We start from the raw sequence: 18,355 nt of genomic DNA, 5'->3' as shown, positions 1-18,355 counted from the left end.
GTTCTTCTGAGACCCCACCTGGAGTCCTGCATCCAGGTCTGGGGCCCCCAACAAAAGGACATGGACCTGTTGGAGTGAGTCCAGAGCAGACAGGCTGAGGGAGTTCAGGTTGTTCAGCCTGGAGAAGGGAAGGCTCCAGGGAGACCTAGTAGTGGCCTTCCAGTACCTAAGTGGGGGTCTATTCCACTTTCTTTTAGCTAATGCCTTTTTCCAATGAAACAAACTTGAAAGCAACGCAAAATAAAATCCATTTTTATGGTGTTCATGGTATTGTAGAAACCCAAGATTGTCCCCAAGTGATGGGGAGAAGCATTTTTCACAGTAGGTCTGTCTGATTTTTGACAAGAGGTTGCTGAAGCACGCAGAAATTTCACTGCATGTCTGTCAATGGCAGTAATGAAACCACAAAAGTAAGATTATTTTTTTTTTAAATGTTACAAACAGTGCTTTATCATATCAATGCTCCAGCTGAGATACGTTCTGCCATTTAAAGAAACAACAAAGGGAAGATGGCTTTTCAGGTGATCTTTTTTTTTTTTTTAGTATAACTTTGCTGACCTTGTTTCATTCTTTGAACATAGTGCACATCCAAAACATTATGGGCGCAGAATATCTGTACTGCAACAGACACTGTGTTCCACATAAATGGACAGCTTCAAACAATAGGTTTTATTGCTGTTTCTTTATTAAATGCAGATTACATGAAGGGATGAAGTATAGAGGTTTCAAATACATGAAAGTTAGGAAATAGTTCTTATATCCCGCAGTCAGAAGTCCAACAAAACATAACAACTAACAACTATAAGGACATCAAGCTAGTGAAATTCAGCATGGGAATAGCTGCATGGGAATATCATTATTACCAGTAAGATGAACCTGTTTTAAAAGTATATTTCAAAACTAGATTTTGCTATGCAAGTACAAAGTAGGAATTTGCTTGCTCAAAAGCCAGTCTATAAGTCTCCCCCTATGGTTTTCTTTATCCACTGAATGTATTGCTTTGTGAGGCGAGTGTAGACACCAGGGGCACCAATAGCACCACACTTATTTTTTTTCCCAAAAGAGGTGATGCCTCTCATCACATTTTTACATATTAAAGGTCCACCTGAATCCCCCTGGAAAAGAGAGGACAAAAATTGTTATTCAGATTTCTAAAAGTGAAAAAATCCTTCCCTTACATAAAGCTCACTCCAGCTCCACAGTGGAAATAAAAACATAGACAGTGCTGGTGGTTTTTTTCCTTGTTTTCTCCTCAGAAGGTAAGCTTTTAACTTTTCATTAGCAAAAGGAAAACAAAACAAAACAACAACAAAAAAGAATTCAATGTGATATTTCAAGTGTGATTTATATGGAATAAATTTAATTCAGTGTCAAGGTATAGCAGGTCTTAATAAACGGGAAAAGAAAAAAATGGACACTTTCCTCTTGAAAGGCACAAAGTGTCTAGAAATTGCTATTTTTTTTTTTTTTTTGTAGTATTGTTACTTCAGTATTTAATTCTTTTAAAATGTGGTAGTTCTTACAAAGTTTTGCATTTGACTTGGCATCCAGTCATATTTTATTTATTTTTTTTTTTTAGCAAAATCTGTTCCAAAACCCTCTGGTGTCAGAGAAGCTGTTCCATTGAATTTAGCTGCTTGAGAAAGGGCTTGTAAAGATTTTTCTATCAAAAAACATTTGAATGCAGAAAAGAACAGCTATCTGCCTTGCCTAGATTAAAACAACATCCGTGACGATGAACTTTTGATTTTAAACTAGAAGAAAAAGCCCTGGTAAATTCTCTCAATTTTAGGATCATTCCTTCTTGAGCTGGGGATAGGCAGATCCTATGTCTGTAGAAGCTAGTATTTTATATTTTATTTTTAATATAACCTATGTGTATATGGGATTATATATGTAAATATACTTACCCGACATGAGTCCCTTTTGCCTTTCTCAGACCCTGCACATATCATCTCGTCTGTTATAGTAGGCTTGTTCCCATAATATTTTGCACTATTGCAAGTTTCTCTGCTGATGATAGTGACGTTGACTTCCCTCAGGGTATCAGAAGTCTTTCTGGGATTATTTTGAGTTTGTCCCCATCCTGCTACTCTACAAACAGTTCCTGGCTTCGGATCATCACCTGAGGTAGGCAGGTCAATGGGTTTCACAGCTTTATTAAATTTTGCTCTTCTATTAAGCTGAGGAAGATATAGCAAATAGTTTTTATGTCCAACAGAAACACATGAAAGTTAGATCTATCCCATGATGGCAATTAATGATTACTGCAACCTGTCTTTCAGATACATCAATTGATTGTGAGGGGATTTATGTAATCAGTGAGGTAATATAGGAATAAAGAAAATGAGTATATATTGTCTTATGGAAACCCATTCAACCTCTGCTGAAACATTATATCTGAAAAGTCCTTATTTTCCTTCTCTGGCACTCATATCATTGGGAGGTACCTAAGAAGAGGGAATCTGGGCCTGATTGCCTAGAGCAAAACAACAGCAATAAGTGAAGCTGGCAAAAAAGAGAATGAGAGTTGAGAAATTTTTAATGGAATGTTTTTTTAGTCAGAACGTTACGGTTTTTAGACGATTTATTTTTACATTTGAAGCATGCTGCTTTCTGTGAATGAAATTCACATGCTTCTTTATTATTCCACGGAAAAGCCAGGAATTGCAATATGTAGGCCAAGCTGCAGAATTTTTCTGCTTTGAGTATTGGCATGCATTGCAGGAAATGTTGAGTGCCTTCGTCCCCATTGCATCCCCAGTTCCCCAGTCAGCTGGATTTGCAGAAACAGTTATCAGACACTCCTGTGCTTGATTTCCCTTCCTCACAAGAAGGAGGAAACTGGTGCATCATAGGAGATGCATATTGCTTGAGTGACGTGGAAGTAAGTACATACCTGCACCAGCATAAGGTCATGATCCTGACGATTGGGCCAGTAGCATGGATAGCGAATTAGTTTTGCAATCTTAAAAACCTGTTTTTCTTTTTCTTTTCTTGTTATTGAATGAGCTCCAAGAACAACTTCATCCTTGTTTTTGTCCCTGAGGAGAAAGACAACATGGTTATTGGGATTCACTTGTTGCAAGTCCATAATTTGTTGCTGATAAATGTGGTGCTGTAAATCTCTTCTCACGTCTAGAAAACAGGAGTAATTCAGAAAAATGTAAAAAATTACCCTGTTTTACAAGTAGTTAATGAAAGTGTCTCAGTGAATCACAACTGATGCTATTCTACCTTCAATTTGCCAGGAACAGGCAGGGTTGAGGTATACACCATATAGCGGCCATATATTTTTACTACTGCTTTTGGGCCCTGTGCTGCCTGGGTAGTAGAGATCTCCCTGTCTGGTGGCAGGAGAAATGGACAGAAGCCTCTGATGTCTGCAGAGCCCAGCGATTCACTGCTCCTGGGCAGGCTGCTGACAGAGCCTGTGTGAGGTCTGGCTCAGCAGCAGCTCCAGTGCTCCCAGCAGAGGCAATGGGTGGGATGTGAGATTTGAACCTCGCATCTCTCCTGGCAGGGAGAATGCGCTGGGCCAAATAGCCGTGTGCGGCGTGAGTCAGACAGGAGGGAGCAACACATCCAGTAAAGCAGAGGTCTCTAAGTGATTCCTGTCATCTGTCTGGAGAATGTTTTGCTCCTTTGTAATTGCATGTTGTCTTTCTGTGCTGCCCAGTGTGTCTTCTGCAGAATAAAATGACAGGAATTTGTTTCTGTTTTCTGAGCAGCTATTTAGACTGGCCAGTCCTCTCGCCAAGTGACTGAGAAAACAGACATGGGTCTTTCCCCCAGATTTACCACTTCAGTGTTGGTATTCTGTGCTTGCCTGCAGCTAGAAACTCAGAAATGTCTCTTTAGAAACAACAAAGAACAGCATACCTTGTTACAGTATTTTTTACTCACCTAAGCACAGCTGTCAATATAATTTTTAAACATAGCAGTCAGAACATGATCATGATCAAACTAACTGCACACACCCACCAGCAATATGATCTTTTTTTTTTTATGAGAAAACAGATACTCACTAATGACAATCTCCAAATTGGAGCGAAAACTTACAAAGGACAGTGGGCAGCTGTTAACACCCAGTTTGGCTTGATCAAAGCTCCTCCACAGATAACTTCTGTTTTCTCTCTTATGATTAGGGCCATAAAAGGTCTTGAGTGTGCATTTACTTCAGCTCCTCCAATTATTTCCACACATAAACCTAAAAATAAAAATAAGCCACAATACATACAGCTGGGCTAACAAATACTGACAGGCACTGCAGTCTCCTGGAAAAGAACATTTTATGTAATCACAAAGTACGCAGACACACAGGTATGTATGTGTGTCACAATGCTGGTCTTCAGGCTAGATTTCTAAGATTGCTCAGCAGTGCTACTGCTGTGTGTTTCAGTAGGACCAAAATTAGGTCAGTGCTGTGACAAAAAGAAAACAAACAAAGAACAACCCCAAACCCACCACAACATTATTGATCTTGCACAGATTTATTTTCCTGATGTTCATGGCAATGGTTAAGTTCTTAGCTGTCACTGTAAGAACCCCCAAATCTGACACCAGATAAATGTTGTGCATTGTCTGTCCTACACAGATTCTTGGGAACTGGGCTGTATATGGTAAGTAACATCACATGAACGTGTTTGTCAGAAAAGCAGAAAACCAAGCAAATCATGTAAGTGCATGCCTGTAGAGAGAAAGATCAAAAACCATCATGTTAATTTGTCTGTTTTTAAGCTCAAAGAGATACAGAGAGTTCTATTATAGTAAGAACCACAATAACAATTGCAAGTACTTTCTTTATGCTAATGCACGTTTGCTTAAGTAGAACTGCATGCGTCAGCATTTGCCTTCAAAAACGTCTCATTTCGTACTTACCTCCAGGAATTACAAGGAGGATGACAGCAGCAGAGGTCGACAAGGTAAAGAAAGCTCCCATGGTTACTAGCTGCTGTTCTCCTCTGTTCACTATGCAATATATAGCAAAACAAAAAGGATGTGGGTTTTGTTTTTCCTCTTAAGGGTATTTGACATTTGTAACTGTGAAAAAAAGAAAACCCTCCCCAACAACATAGCTCACAGCGGAGGTACGAGTGAGAAGTTGCGTCATGTTGTGGTGTGAAGACAAGAAATCTCCTTTCTTTCACGTTTTTTCTGTAGCATTACTGGACAGTTAATATGAGCATCAGAGTGAATCTTTGCAAGCCACTACAAATCAAGTTACACAGTGGAACTTGGCTTACCTAAATTTCAGCTTAATTCAGCTGCCTCCATGAAGATATTTAGTTCCAGTCTAGACCCCAGCTCACAGGCCTCATCATCTGTAGTTTAAGCTTGCAAGGTAATTTCTGAAGTCTGCCTAGTCAATATACTGAAGAAATGCTGCAGAGACATTCAGTGGATGTCTTGGTTTTAGTTAGGATACAGTTAATTTTCCTCTTAGGATCTTGTAGTTTGCTATGTTTTGGATTTAGGATGAGAATAAGATTGATAATCCGCTGATGTTTTAATTGTTGTAGAGCACTGCTTACACCAAGCCAAGGACATTTCAGCTTCTTGCTCTGTCCTGGCAGCAGGCAGGCTGGGGGTGCAGCAAAAGCTGGGAGTGGACAGACCCAGGATAGGTGACCCAAACTGGCTAAAGTGGTATTCCGTACAGTATGGGGTCATGCTGAACAATATATAGAGGGTACTAGCCGGGATATGGTGGGACCAGCTGCTCAGGGTTAGGCTGGGCATTGGTCAGCGGATGGTGAGCAATTGCATTGTGCATCACTTGTTTTATATTATTATTATTATTATTATTATTATTATTATTATTAGTAGTAGTAGTAGTAGTAGTAGTAGTAGTAGTAGTAGTAGTAGTAGTAGTAGTAGTAGTAGTATATTTTTTGTCCTAATAAACTGTCTCTATCTCAACTCACAGGCTTCAGTTTTCTCGTTTCACACCCCCATCCTTGAGAGGGAGGGGGGAGGCTGAGCAAACGGCTGTGTGGTGTTTAGCTGCCGGCCGGGTTAAACCACAACAGTCTTTTTGGCACCCAACGTGGGGCACAAAGGGTTGAGACAATGACAGATCTGACCAGAGTGTGTTAAAACAAAATTCTGATAAGCATTACATCGGTTTAATAGTTACTAATCACAATGCCGATTTTTGTGATCTCAAGTCTGCTGTGCCTGTTTTCCAAATTGAGTTATATAGCACATTACTTAGTGTGTGTTTTCCCTGTCATGTTGATTATCACTTCTGGGGTTTTGTACAGGGTTATTATTTTGCTGTAGTATGTAACACTGGCTTACGATATGATAAAATTACCAGCCATGAGACTAATCTGGTATTTGTACTCAGCATTGTCATCAACTCCATACTTTGGGAACCCTACCTCAGAAACTATTAATAATTACACCTTTCATGCTTTTTCTTCAGGGAGCCAATCTATGGAGGGGTCAGGGGAAGATGTTTTTTCCCATTTGTTCACTCTTCCATTTTTCTCCTCCAGGCGAGTTGTGGTAGCTTTCCAAAACTTTGAATATTCTTGGGGTGTTCAGACCAGCATGTTCTCACTGTTATGTCTCCTGAATGCACTTCAGGTTTTGTCTAAGGTTACACAAATACTTAAGAGTGTCATCCAGAGATCTGTCCTGAGGCAGGATAGTTATGAGTGGCAGGGAGAGTGGGAGGATATGGGCAGGAATCCAGAGCAGTGGGCACCTGCAGTGCTTTGGAAATTTACCCCCGAACAACTGAAAAATCCTAAAAAAGTGGTAGAGTGCTTGAAAAAGGTGTGGCATCACCCTGGCAGTACCAGACATACAGAAATCACTCCAACGTGCTGGGGTTTGGCCTATGCTTACCGAGCTGCACCCAATGCCAATATAACCCCAGTGACAGACCTGGTGGCCACTTCAACTTCTGAGACAGGCCCAGTGGCCACTCTAAGTTTAAAATGGGCCCCACGGCTGAGCCAGGGAAACAAACTGTACTAGTATCAGTTGCACCCATAACCAAGGTGAAAAAATGGTATAGAGAGTCAGGTTGTTGAGCACGCAGAGAGTCTTCTGCTAGGTCTAGGTGTAGAGAAGGTGAGGCCGAGCCATCAGAGGAGCAGGAGGATGAAGATGAGGACGTCGCAAGAACAGCAGTATCTAGCCAAAACCTATCCGAGTTTGAGCTATAAGATATATGAAAAGTTTTCAGTCAATGTATAGGTGAGCAGCTTGTCACCTGGCCTCTCTGGTGCTGGGACACTGGAGCCAGTTGTGTGGAATTAGAGAGCGGGGAAACCAGGCAGCTGGGATCTCTTGCTAGATTCGCAGGCATTGACAAAGCAATTGGAGATGGAGCACGATCTCACAGCCTCTGGAGGCATCTCCTGTCAGCTGTGAGGGAAAGGTATCCCTTCAAGGAAGAACTTGTATGTCTACCAGGCAAGTGGACCACTATGGAGAAGGAAATCTAGTACCTGAGGGAATTAGCCATACTGGAGGTGATTTATGAGGACCCAGACCTCGGACAAACATCCACAGATCCAGATGAAGTCAAGTGTACACGACCCATGCGGTGGAAGTTTGTACAGAGGGAGCTGCTGAGGGAGAAGGTGAATCGAGTCAGTTTGCAGAAGTGAAAGCCATTCAGCTGGCTTTAGATAGTGCTGAATGAGGAAAGTGGCCAGTTCTCTATCTCTACACTGATTCATGGATGGTAGCAAATGCCCTGTGGAGGTGATTACAACAATGGAAGCAGAACACCTGGCTGCACAGGGGTAAACCCATCTGGGCTGCTGCATTGTGGCAAGGTATCGCTGCCTGGGTGGAGAACCTGGTTGTAAAGGTACACCACGTAGATGCTCATGTGCCCAAGAATCGGGCTACTGAAGAACATCAGAACAATGGGCAGGTGGGTCAGGCTGCTAAGATTGAAGTGGCTCATGTGGACTTGGACTGGCAACATAAAGGTGAATTATGTATAGCCTGTTGGGCCCATGACACCTCGGGCCATCAGGGCAGAGGTGCAACATACAGATGGTAATCGAGGGGTAGACCTGACCATGGACACTATAGCACAGGTTATTCATGACTGTGAAACATGTGCTGCAATCAAGCAAGCCAAACGGTCAAAGCCTCTTTGGTATGGAGGACGATGGCTGAAATATAAATACGGAGAGGCCTGGCAGATTGATTACATCACACTCCCTCACACCCGCAACGGCAAGCGCCACATACTTACAATGGTGGAAGCCACCACTGGATGGCTGGAAACATATCCTGTGCCCCATGCCACCGCCCGGAACACTATCCTGGGCCTTGAAAAGCAAGTCCTATGGCGACATGGCACCCCAGAAAGAATTGAATCAGAGAATGGGACTCATTTCTGAAACAACCTTATAGACCCTCAGGCCAAAGAGCATGGTATTGAGTGGGCGTATCACATATCCTATCATGTTCCAGCCTGTGGGAAAGTTGAATGATACAATGGGCTGTTAAAGACTACATTGAAAGCAACGGGTGCTGGGACATTCAAAAATTGGGATAGGCATTTGGTAAAGGTCACCTGGTTAGTCAATACTAGGGGATCTGCCAACCGAGCTGGACCTGCACAACCAAACCTGTTATGTACTGTAGAAGGGGATAAGGTTCCTGCAGTGCATGTAAGAAACATGCTGGGGAAGACAGTCTGGGCTACTCCTGCCTCAGGAAAAGGCAAAACCATTTGTGGGATTGCTTTTGCTCAGGGACCTGGGTGCATTTGGTGGGCAATGCAAAAGAACTGGGAGGTCCAATGTGCACCTTAAGGGGATTTAATACTGGGATTTAATGGATTTAATAGCCCATGAGTAGAATTATATTATGTTAATTATTATATAACACGGTATGTCATCACTACCATGATTCCTATATGTTAATTTCCTGTTAATGGTATCGCAGTAACAACCATGCAGATACAGATTAATGAATTTTGATAGAATTGGACAAGCAAAGTGACGTGATGGAATGAGAACAGGCTTCAGTGTGTGACAATCCAACGTCACACACCATCTTTTCTGCCCTGAAAGACTGTGATGACAGATGGAGCCTGAAGTCAGTCATGGACTATGCAAACTCAGTGGACATTCTGTATACTATACATGAAAATGATGGTCAACTGGAATGTATTGGAAAGGGTGTAACCTGAGCATGACATAATTCATATGGAATAAGGGGTGGATATATGTCCTGGTTTTTGCGAGGATAGAATTAATTTTCCTCCTAGTAGCTGGTAGGGTGCTATGTTTTGGATTTAGGCTGAGAAGAGTGCTGATAACACACCGATGTTTTAATTGTTGCAGAGCACTGCTTACACCAAACCAAGGACATTTCAGCTTCTCACTCTGTCCTGCCAACAGGCAGGCTGGGGGTGCAGCAAGAGCTGGGAGGGGACAGAGCCAGGACAGCTGACCCAAACTGGCCAAAGTTCTGTACCATATAGGGTCATGCTAAACAACATATAGGGGTGGCTAGCCGCGGGGAGGAGGGCTGGACTGCACAGGGTTAGGCTGGGCATTGGTCAGCGGATGGTGAGCAATTGCATCATGCATCACTTTTATTGTACATATTATTATTATTATTATTATTATTATTATTATTATTATTATTATTATTATTATTATTATATTTTCTGTCCTAATAAACTGTCTCTATCTCAACCCACAGGCTTCAGTTTTCTTGTTTCTCTCCCCCATCCTTGAGAGGGAGGGGGGAGGGTGAGTGAACGGCTGTGTGATGTTTAGCTGCTGGCCGGGTTAAACCACAGCAGTGGATCAGCTGCTACAGGCCTGTTTATCTGAGCTGAATCACTTTTCAGGCTCTGCTAACTATGACCATTGGATCTCCACTGGATTTAAACCAGCTGTTGGTGATTTCTCTGAAGACAGTAGAAGCAGAGCTAGTTTTAGAGATAACAGAGCTTATCAGACTGCTGTAGCCCTTTGGAGAAACTGTACCTATGTGACACAGTGACAGGTCCATGCACTGCAACCCATGTCAAGCTTTTAATTTTCTTTCAGTTTTCTCCTCACTACCTGCACACCCCTGGTAACTATCAGCAGTTCAAGCACTCTTAGCATTCTTTTTTTCAGTGTTATCCTGAACATGGTATCACCAAGTGACATAGGTACCATTCTTGCATTCATCACTTAAAAATAGGTAACAAAGTCTGACTTTATGCCATTTTAATAGGCAGTTTTAAAATAACTTCTTAAATCCAGACCTCATTTAACTCATACAACTACAGTGATTAATCCTCACATATTCTTGTATGAGGTGCAGTATGTAGAGAAACGAGGTTTTATGTATATCATCTTCTTGTTACCTGGTCTGTTTTCAGGAAAAGACTAATTGATGAAGTTTGCAAAAGAGATAAAGGATAGTAAAAAGGGTTTGTCTAAGTATATAAACAGTAAAATGAATACTAGGGATAATGTGGATCCCTGGCTGAATGAGGGGGGTGTCCTGGTAACGGGACACACCGAGAAGGCAGAGATACTAAATGCTTCTACATTTTCAGCAAAGAAGATGAAGATGTTCAGCATCAGAAATTTCAATAGATATCCCCATAGTTTAAACCTTTCCCCCTTATTACCCTTTCTTATTCTCTGTGACAAAACTGCTTTTTCTTCTCAACAAGATATGAGGTGGAGGCAGTCCTGTAAAAAGTTTTAATCTCTACCTTTGTGTGTTGTGTTTATAAGTGATGTATATATTCATGTTGAAAACAGCAACTGATTTTTAAAATTAAAATCATACAAGATTGCTCCACCTTTTGAAAGTGCTCCACTTTCTTTTTGCTAATGCCTATTTCCAATGAAACAAACTTATGGTGTTCATGGCATTGTAAATACCCAAGATTGTTAATATAGAAATAGGGGGAAACATTTTTCACAGTAGGTCTGTTTGATGTTTGACAAGCGGTTGTTGAAGCACGCAGAAATTTCACTGCATGTCTGTCAATGGCAGTAATGAAACCACAAAAGTAAGATTCTTTTTTTTTTTTTAAATGTTACAAACAGTGCTTTATCATATCAATACTCCAGCTGAGATACCTTCTGCCATTTAAAGAAACAACAAAGGGAAGATGGCTTTTCAGCTGATTTTTTTTTTTTTAGTATAACTTTGCTGACCTTGTTTTATTCTTTGAACATAGTGCACATCCAAAACATTATGGGCACAGAATATCTGTACTGCAACAGACACTGTGTTCCACATAAATGGACAGCTTCAAACAATAGGTTTTATTGCTGTTTCTTTATTAAATGCAGATTACATGAAGGGATGAAGTATAGAGGTTTCAAATACATGAAAGTTAGGAAATCGTTCTTATATCCCGCGGTCAGAAGTCCAACTAAACAGTTGCTGAAAATTAATTTTCTGAAATTTGTCAGTCCTCTATACCTATATAATCAGGAGATCTTCTGCCAAATAACTAACAAGTTTTTCAGGTGTCTGGTGTTATACCTAGCATCTCGTTACCACTTAGGGTTATTTGCAGAAGTCAAGATAGAGAAGAGAGCAGTATATACTCAATGTGCAGTGAGGACACAAATGGCTGGATGAGATTCTTGCTCAGATGTACTCATCCAGGTAGGGCTCAGTTTGAACATGCAACACAAGGACATTGGAAGTCTGAGTCATAGATAGACTCTATGGCAGTGTAAGCTACAAATGCTGTTCTACCAGAGTGTTCTGTGTCCTGGTCCTATTAAAAAGACATCTGTCCTGAAAATAAATGTATGCCATTTCATCTATAAGGACATCAAGCTAGTGAAATTCAGCATGGGAATAGCTGCATGGGAATATCATTATTACCAGTAAGATGAACCTGTTTTAAAAGTATATTTCAAAACTAGATTTTGCTATGCAAGTACAAAGTAGGAATTTGCTTGCCAGTCTATAAGTCTCCCCCTATGGTTTTCTTTATCCACTGAATGTATTGCTTTGTGAGGCGAGTGTAGACACCAGGGGCACCAATAGCACCACACTTATTTTTTTTCCCAAAAGAGGTGATGCCTCTCATCACATTTTTACATATTAAAGGTCCACCTGAATCCCCCTGCAAAAGAAAGGACAAAAATTGTTATTCAGATTTATAAAAGTGAAAAAATCCTTCCCTTACATAAAGCTCACTCCAGCTCCACAGTGAAAATAAAAACATAGACAGTGCTGGTGTTTTCTTTTTCTTGTTTTCTTCTTAGAGGATAAGCTTTTCACTTTTCATTAGCAAAAGGAAAACAAAACAAAAACAACAACAAAAAAGAATTCAATGTGATCTTTCAAGTGTGATTTAAATGGAATAAATTTAATTCAGTGTCAAGGTACAGCAGGTCTTAATGAATGTGAAATGAAAAAAATGGACACTTTCCTCTTTAAAGACACCTTTAAAGGTGTCTAGAAATTGCTATATATGTATAAATATATATTTGTAGTATTGTTACTTCAGTATTTAATTATTTTAAAATGCGGTAGTTCTTACAAAGTTTTGCATTTGACTTGGCATCCAGTCATATTTTATTTATTTATTTTTTTAGCAAAATCTGTTCCAAAACCCCCTGGTGTCAGAGAAGGTGTTCCATTGAATTTAGCTGCTTGAGAAAGGGCTTGTAAAGATTTTTCTATCAAAAAACATTTGAATGGAGAAAAGAACAGCTATCTGCCTTGCCTGGATTAAAACAACATCCGTGAAGGTGAATTTTTGATTTTAAATACTAGAAGAAAAAGCCCTGATAAATTCTCAACTCTAGGATCATTCCTTCTTGAGCTGAGCATAGGCAGATCCTATGTCTGTAGAAGCTAGTATTTTATTTTATTTTTAATATAACCTATGTGTATATGGGATTATATATGTAAGGATACTTACCCGACATGAGTCCGTTTTGCCTTCCTCAGACCCTGCACATATCATCCCGTCTGTTATAGTAGTCTCGTTCTCATAATATTTTGCGCTGTTGCAAGTTGCTCTGCTGATGACAGCGACGTTGACTTCCCTCAGGGTATCAGAAAAGTCCTTGGATTCATTTGTAACTTTTCCCCATCCTGCTACTCTACAAACAGTTCCTGGCTTTGGATCATCACCTGAGGTAGGTAGGCGAATGGGTTTCACAGCTTTATTAAGTTTTGCTCTTCTATTAAGCTGAGGAAGATATAGCAAATAGTTTTTATGTCCAACAGAAACACATGAAAGTTAGATCTATCCCATTATGGCAATTAATGATTACTGCAACCTGTCTTTCAGATACATCAATTGATTGTGAGGGGATTTATATAATCAGTGAGGTAATATAGAAATAAAGAAAATGGGTATATATTGTCTTATGAAAACCCATTCAACTTCTGCTGAAACATTATGTCTGAAAAGACCTTATTTTCCTTCTCTGGCACTCATATCATTGGGAGGTACCTAAGAAGAGGGAATCTGGGCCTGTTTGCCTAGAGCAAAATAACAGCAATAAGTGAAGCTGGCAAAAAAGAGAATGAGAGTTGAGAAATTTTTAATGGAATGTTTTTTTAGTCAGAACGTTACGGTTTTTAGACAATTTATTTTTTACATTTGAAGCATGCTGCTTTCTGTGAATAAAATTCACATGCTTCTTTATTATTCCACGGAAAAGCCAGGAATTGCAATATGTAGGCCAAGCTGCAGAATTTTTCTGCTTTGAGTATTTGCATGCATTGCAGGAAATATTGAGTGCCCTCGTCCCCATTGCATCCCCAGTTCCCCAGTCAGCTGGATTTGCAGAAACAGTTACCAGACACTCCTGTGCTTGATTTCCCTTCCTCACAAGAAGGAGGAAACTGGTGCATCATAGGAGATGCATATTGCTTGAGTGACGTGGAAGTAAGTACATACCTGCACCAGCATAAGGTCATGATCCCACCTTCCAGGCCAGTAGCATGGATGGCGAATTAGTTTTGCAATCTTAAAAACCTGTTTTTCTTTTTCTTTTCTTTTTATTGAATGAGCTCCAAGAACAACTTCATCCTTGCTATTTTCCCTGAGGAGAAAGACAACATGGTTATTGGGATTCACTTGTTGCAAGTCCATAATTCATTGCTGATAAATGTGGTGCTGTAAATCTCTTTTCTCATGCCTGAAAAGCAGGAGTAATTCAGAAAAATGTAAAAAATTACCCTGTTTTACAAGTAGTTAATGAAAGTGTCTCAGTGAATCACAACTGATGCTATTCTACCTTCAATTTGGCACTATTAGAAAGGGTTCAGGTACTTCACTGGGAACCTACCCCTGTTGTTACCCTCGGGAGCTGGATGCCTGCAGCTGCCGAATGGGTAAAACCTGTCAGTGCAGGCTGGCCCTCAAATGCCTCTTCCTGCAGCAATGCAAACCCTGAGGACATGGTTGCTCCCGTTCCTGCAGCTGTTAAGGGCTGTGTGACTGTTCACTGAGCATCATTATGTTGATTACTTCCTGCATATTTTCTTCAGAGAGATCTCTTTTGGAATCACCATATAGTGGCCATATATTGATACTACTGCTTTTGGGCCCTGTGCTGCCTGGGTAGTAGAGATCTCCCTGTCTGGTGGCAGGAGAAATGGATAGAAGCCTCTGATGTCTGCAGAGCCCAGCGATTCACTGCTCCTGGGCAGGCTGCTGACAGAGCCTGTGTGAGGTCTGGCTCAGCAGCAGCTCCAGTGCTCCCAGCAGAGGCAATGGGTGGGATGTGAGATTTGAACCTCGCATCTCTCCTGGCAGGGAGAATGCGCTGGGCCAAATAGCCGTGTGCGGCGTGAGTCAGACAGGAGGGAGCAACACATCCAGTAAAGCAGAGGTCTCTAAGTGATTCCTGTCATCTGTCTGGAGAATGTTTTGCTCCTTTGTAATTGCATGTTGTCTTTCTGTGTTGCCCAGTGTGTCTTCTGCAGAATAAAATGACAGGAATTTGTTTCTGTTTTCTGAGCAGCTATTTAGACTGGCCAGTCCTCTCGCCAAGTGACTGAGAAAACAGGCATGGGTCTTTCCCCCAGATTTACCACTTCGGTGTTGGTATTCTGTGCTTGCCTGCAGCTAGAAACTCAAAAATACTAAGGACAATCTCCCACTCAGAGCAAAAACTTACACAGGACAGTGGGCAGCTGTTAACACCCAGTTTGGCTTGATCAAAGTTCCTCCACAGATAACTTTTGTTTTCTCTTTTACGATTAGGGCCATAAACGGTCTTGAGTGTGGTTTTACTTCATCTCCTCCAATTATTTCCACACATAAACCTAAAAATAAAAATAAGCCACAATACATACAGCTGGGCTAACAAATACTGACAGGCACTGCAGTCTCCTGGAAAAGAACATTTTATGTAATCACAAAGTACGCAGACACACAGGTATGTATGTGTGTCACAATGCTGGTCTTCAGGCTAGATTTCTAAGATTGCTCAGCAGTGCTACTGCTGTGTGTTTCAGTAGGACCAAAATTAGGTCAGTGCTGTGACAAAAAGAAAACAAAAAAAGAAGAACGACCCCAAACCCACCACAACATTATTGATCTTGCACAGATTTATTTTCTTGATGTTCATGGCAATGGTTAAGTTCTTAGCTGTCATTGTAAGAACCCCAACTCTGACACCAGATAAATGTTGTGCATTATCTGTCCTACACAGATTCTTGGGAACTGGGTTGTATATGGTAAGTAACATCACATGAACGTGTTTGTCAGAAAAGCAGAAAACCAAGCAAATCATGTAAGTGCATGCCTGTAGAGAGAAAGATGGAAAAATGATCATGTTAATTTCTTTAAATTCTTCCAAATAGCCTGTCATCTGTGTAGCTTTAGTTATTATTATCCATTCAGAAATGATTTTGTCTGTATGAAAGCTCAAAGAGATACAGAGAGTTCTATTATTGTAAGAACCACAATAACAATTGCAAGTACTTTCTTTATGCTAATGCACGTTTGCTTAAGTGGAACTGCACGCATCGGCATTTACCTTCAAAAACGTCTAGTTTTCTACTTACCTCCAGGAATTACAAGGAGGATGACAGCAGCAGAGGTCGACAAGGTAAAGAAAGCTCCCATGGTTACTAGCTGCTGTTCTCCTCTGTTCACTATGCAATATATAGCAAAACAAAAAGGATGTGGGTTTTGTTTTTCCTCTTAAGGGTATTTGAAATTTGTAACTCTGAAGAAAAGAAAACCCTCCCCAACAACATAGCTCACAGCAGAGGTACGAGTGAGAAGTTGCGTCATGTTGTGGTGTGAGGACAAAATCTCCTTTCTTTCATGTTCTTTCTGTAGCATTACTGGACAGTTAATATGAGCATCAGAGTGAATCTTTGCAAGCCACTACAAATCAAGTTACACAGTGGAACTTGGCTTACCTAAATTTCAGCTTAATTCAGCTGCCTCCATGAAGATGTTTAGTTCCAGTCTAGACACCTCTGGGTAGTCTAGAGTGAGGACCTGGAGAATAAAAAATTCATAAGGCTGAGACAGACCATATCAGTCTAGACCCCAGCTCACAGGCCTTAGCATCTGCAATTTAAGCTTGCAAGGTAATTTCTGAAGTCTACCTAGTCAATTTACTGAAGAAATGCTTCAGAGACATTCAGTGCATCAGCTGCTACAGGCTTGTTTATCTGAGCTGAATCACTTCTCAGGCTCTGCTAACTACAGCTATTGGATCTCCACTGGATGAAAGCCAAATAAGTCTTATTGGACTCACAGCTCCTCACTTCCTTCCTTTCCAAATATATACACAGATACAGCAATACCTTCCATCAAATTTTTAATTTAAAATATTAAAAATATTTGGAATTTCTGATAGTTAGCTAAATCCAATGAAGTGTCATTACTACACAGCCTGGAAGGTTTCATGAGGACTTTAGCCCCACTGCAATCAGCCTGAAGAAAGCTTCTGCATGTTGGCTGTGTCACATCTTTGGGCTCAGCCTGACGCTTTTTACTCACATAAGATACTGGACAGACAGCTGGCTCAAATTTGCCATTTTCTTTCCTGGGCATAGGCTAGCTGTTGGTGATTTCTCTGAAGAAGGTAGAAGCAGAGCTAGTTTTAGAGATAACAGAGCTTATCAGACTGCTGTAGCCCTTTGGAGAAACTGTACCTATGTGACACAGTGACAGGTCCATGCACTGCAACCCATGTCAAGCTTTTAATTTTCTTTCAGTTTTCTCCTCACTACCTGCACACCCCTGGTAACTATCAGCAGTTCAAGCACTCTTAGCATTCCTTTTTTCAGTGTTATCCTGAACATGGTATCACCAAGTGACATAGGTACCATTCTTGCATTCATCACTTAAAAATAGGTGATAAAGTCTGACTTTATGTCATTTTAATAGGCAGTTTTAAAATACCTTCTTAAACCCAGACCTGTTTAAACTCATACAACTACAGTCCTCAAATATTCTTGTATGAGGTGCAGTATGTAGAGAAACGAGGTTTTATATATATCATCTTCTTGTTACCTGGTCTGTTTTCAGGGAAAGACTATTTGGGAAACAGAATAAAACATTAACAAGTATTCCTAGACATTTTTCAGGCTACTCAGATAAATCTATACCTACCATCTAAACACAATTTATTTATGGCCTGTCCATATTCTTTCATTCTCTGAATACACTCTGATTTACCTCTAAAGACAATTTTGTTGTAATTTCTTAGGTGTTTGCATACCCATGCCTTAAAAATATCCTATCTAATTCTTAAACACCTCATTTATATTGATGATTAGAACTATGAATATGCTGTCTAGACTACTCTTTGATAATCACTGAATTGTTTGGGTTGGAGGAGCCCTGAAAGACCACCCAGTTCCACCCCTCTGCCATGGGCAGGGACACCTCCCACCAGACCAGGTTGCCCAAAGCCCCATCCAGCCTGGCCTTGAGCACCTCCAGGGAAGGAGGCATCCACAGCTTCTCTGGGCAGCCTGTGCCAGGGCCTCACCACCCTCTGAGTGAAGAGTTTCCTCCTTCTATCTCATTTAAATCTCTCCTTCAGTTTAAAGCCATAGCACAGGTTGGAGGGGACCTTGAAGATCATCTACTTCCAGCCTCCACATACACATTCATTGTGTCCAGAGAAGGGCTATGAAGATGGTGAAGGGCCTTGAGGGGAAGACATATGAGGAGCAGCTGAGGTCATTTGGCCTGCTGAGCCTCGAAAAGAGGCTGAGGGGACACCTCAGTGCGGCCTACAGCTTCCTCACAGGGGGCAGTGGAGGGGCAGGCGCCGATCTGCTCTCCTCAGTGACCAGCGATAGGACCCGAGGGAATGGAGTCAAGCTGCATCAGGGGAGGGTCAGGCTGGGTATCAGGAAGAGGTTCTTCACTGAGAGGGCTGTCGTGCACTGG

The 18,355-nt window shown here is 41.0% G+C and overlaps 2 protein-coding genes across 2 annotated transcripts; both read right to left on the bottom strand.

The window, feature by feature from the left end:
• Positions 1-663: 663 nt before the first annotated feature.
• Positions 664-5,036, bottom strand: LOC137848347 (granzyme A-like). The gene is made up of 5 exons (XM_068667395.1): positions 4,882-5,036; positions 4,063-4,210; positions 2,900-3,044; positions 1,911-2,183; positions 664-1,115 (listed from the first exon to the last, which is right to left on the bottom strand). The coding sequence occupies exons 1-5, from the start codon at positions 4,940-4,942 to the stop codon at positions 954-956; spliced, it is 789 nt and encodes a 262-aa protein (XP_068523496.1). The 5' UTR covers positions 4,943-5,036; the 3' UTR covers positions 664-953.
• A 6,232-nt stretch (positions 5,037-11,268) lies between these two features.
• On the bottom strand, positions 11,269-16,129 carry LOC137848392 (granzyme A-like). Its single transcript, XM_068667469.1, has 5 exons — positions 16,000-16,129; positions 15,108-15,255; positions 13,883-14,027; positions 12,893-13,165; positions 11,269-12,088 (listed from the first exon to the last, which is right to left on the bottom strand). Exons 1-5 carry the CDS (start codon positions 16,058-16,060, stop codon positions 11,927-11,929), a joined length of 789 nt encoding a protein of 262 aa, XP_068523570.1. The 5' UTR covers positions 16,061-16,129; the 3' UTR covers positions 11,269-11,926.
• Between the last annotated feature and the right edge of the window lie 2,226 nt (positions 16,130-18,355).

This window comes from Anas acuta, chromosome Z (assembly GCF_963932015.1).
Source record: "Anas acuta chromosome Z, bAnaAcu1.1, whole genome shotgun sequence".
Lineage (NCBI taxonomy): Eukaryota > Metazoa > Chordata > Aves > Anseriformes > Anatidae > Anas > Anas acuta.
Note: the sequence above shows the minus strand (reverse complement) of the source record. Positions and strands in the feature narration are given on the sequence as shown.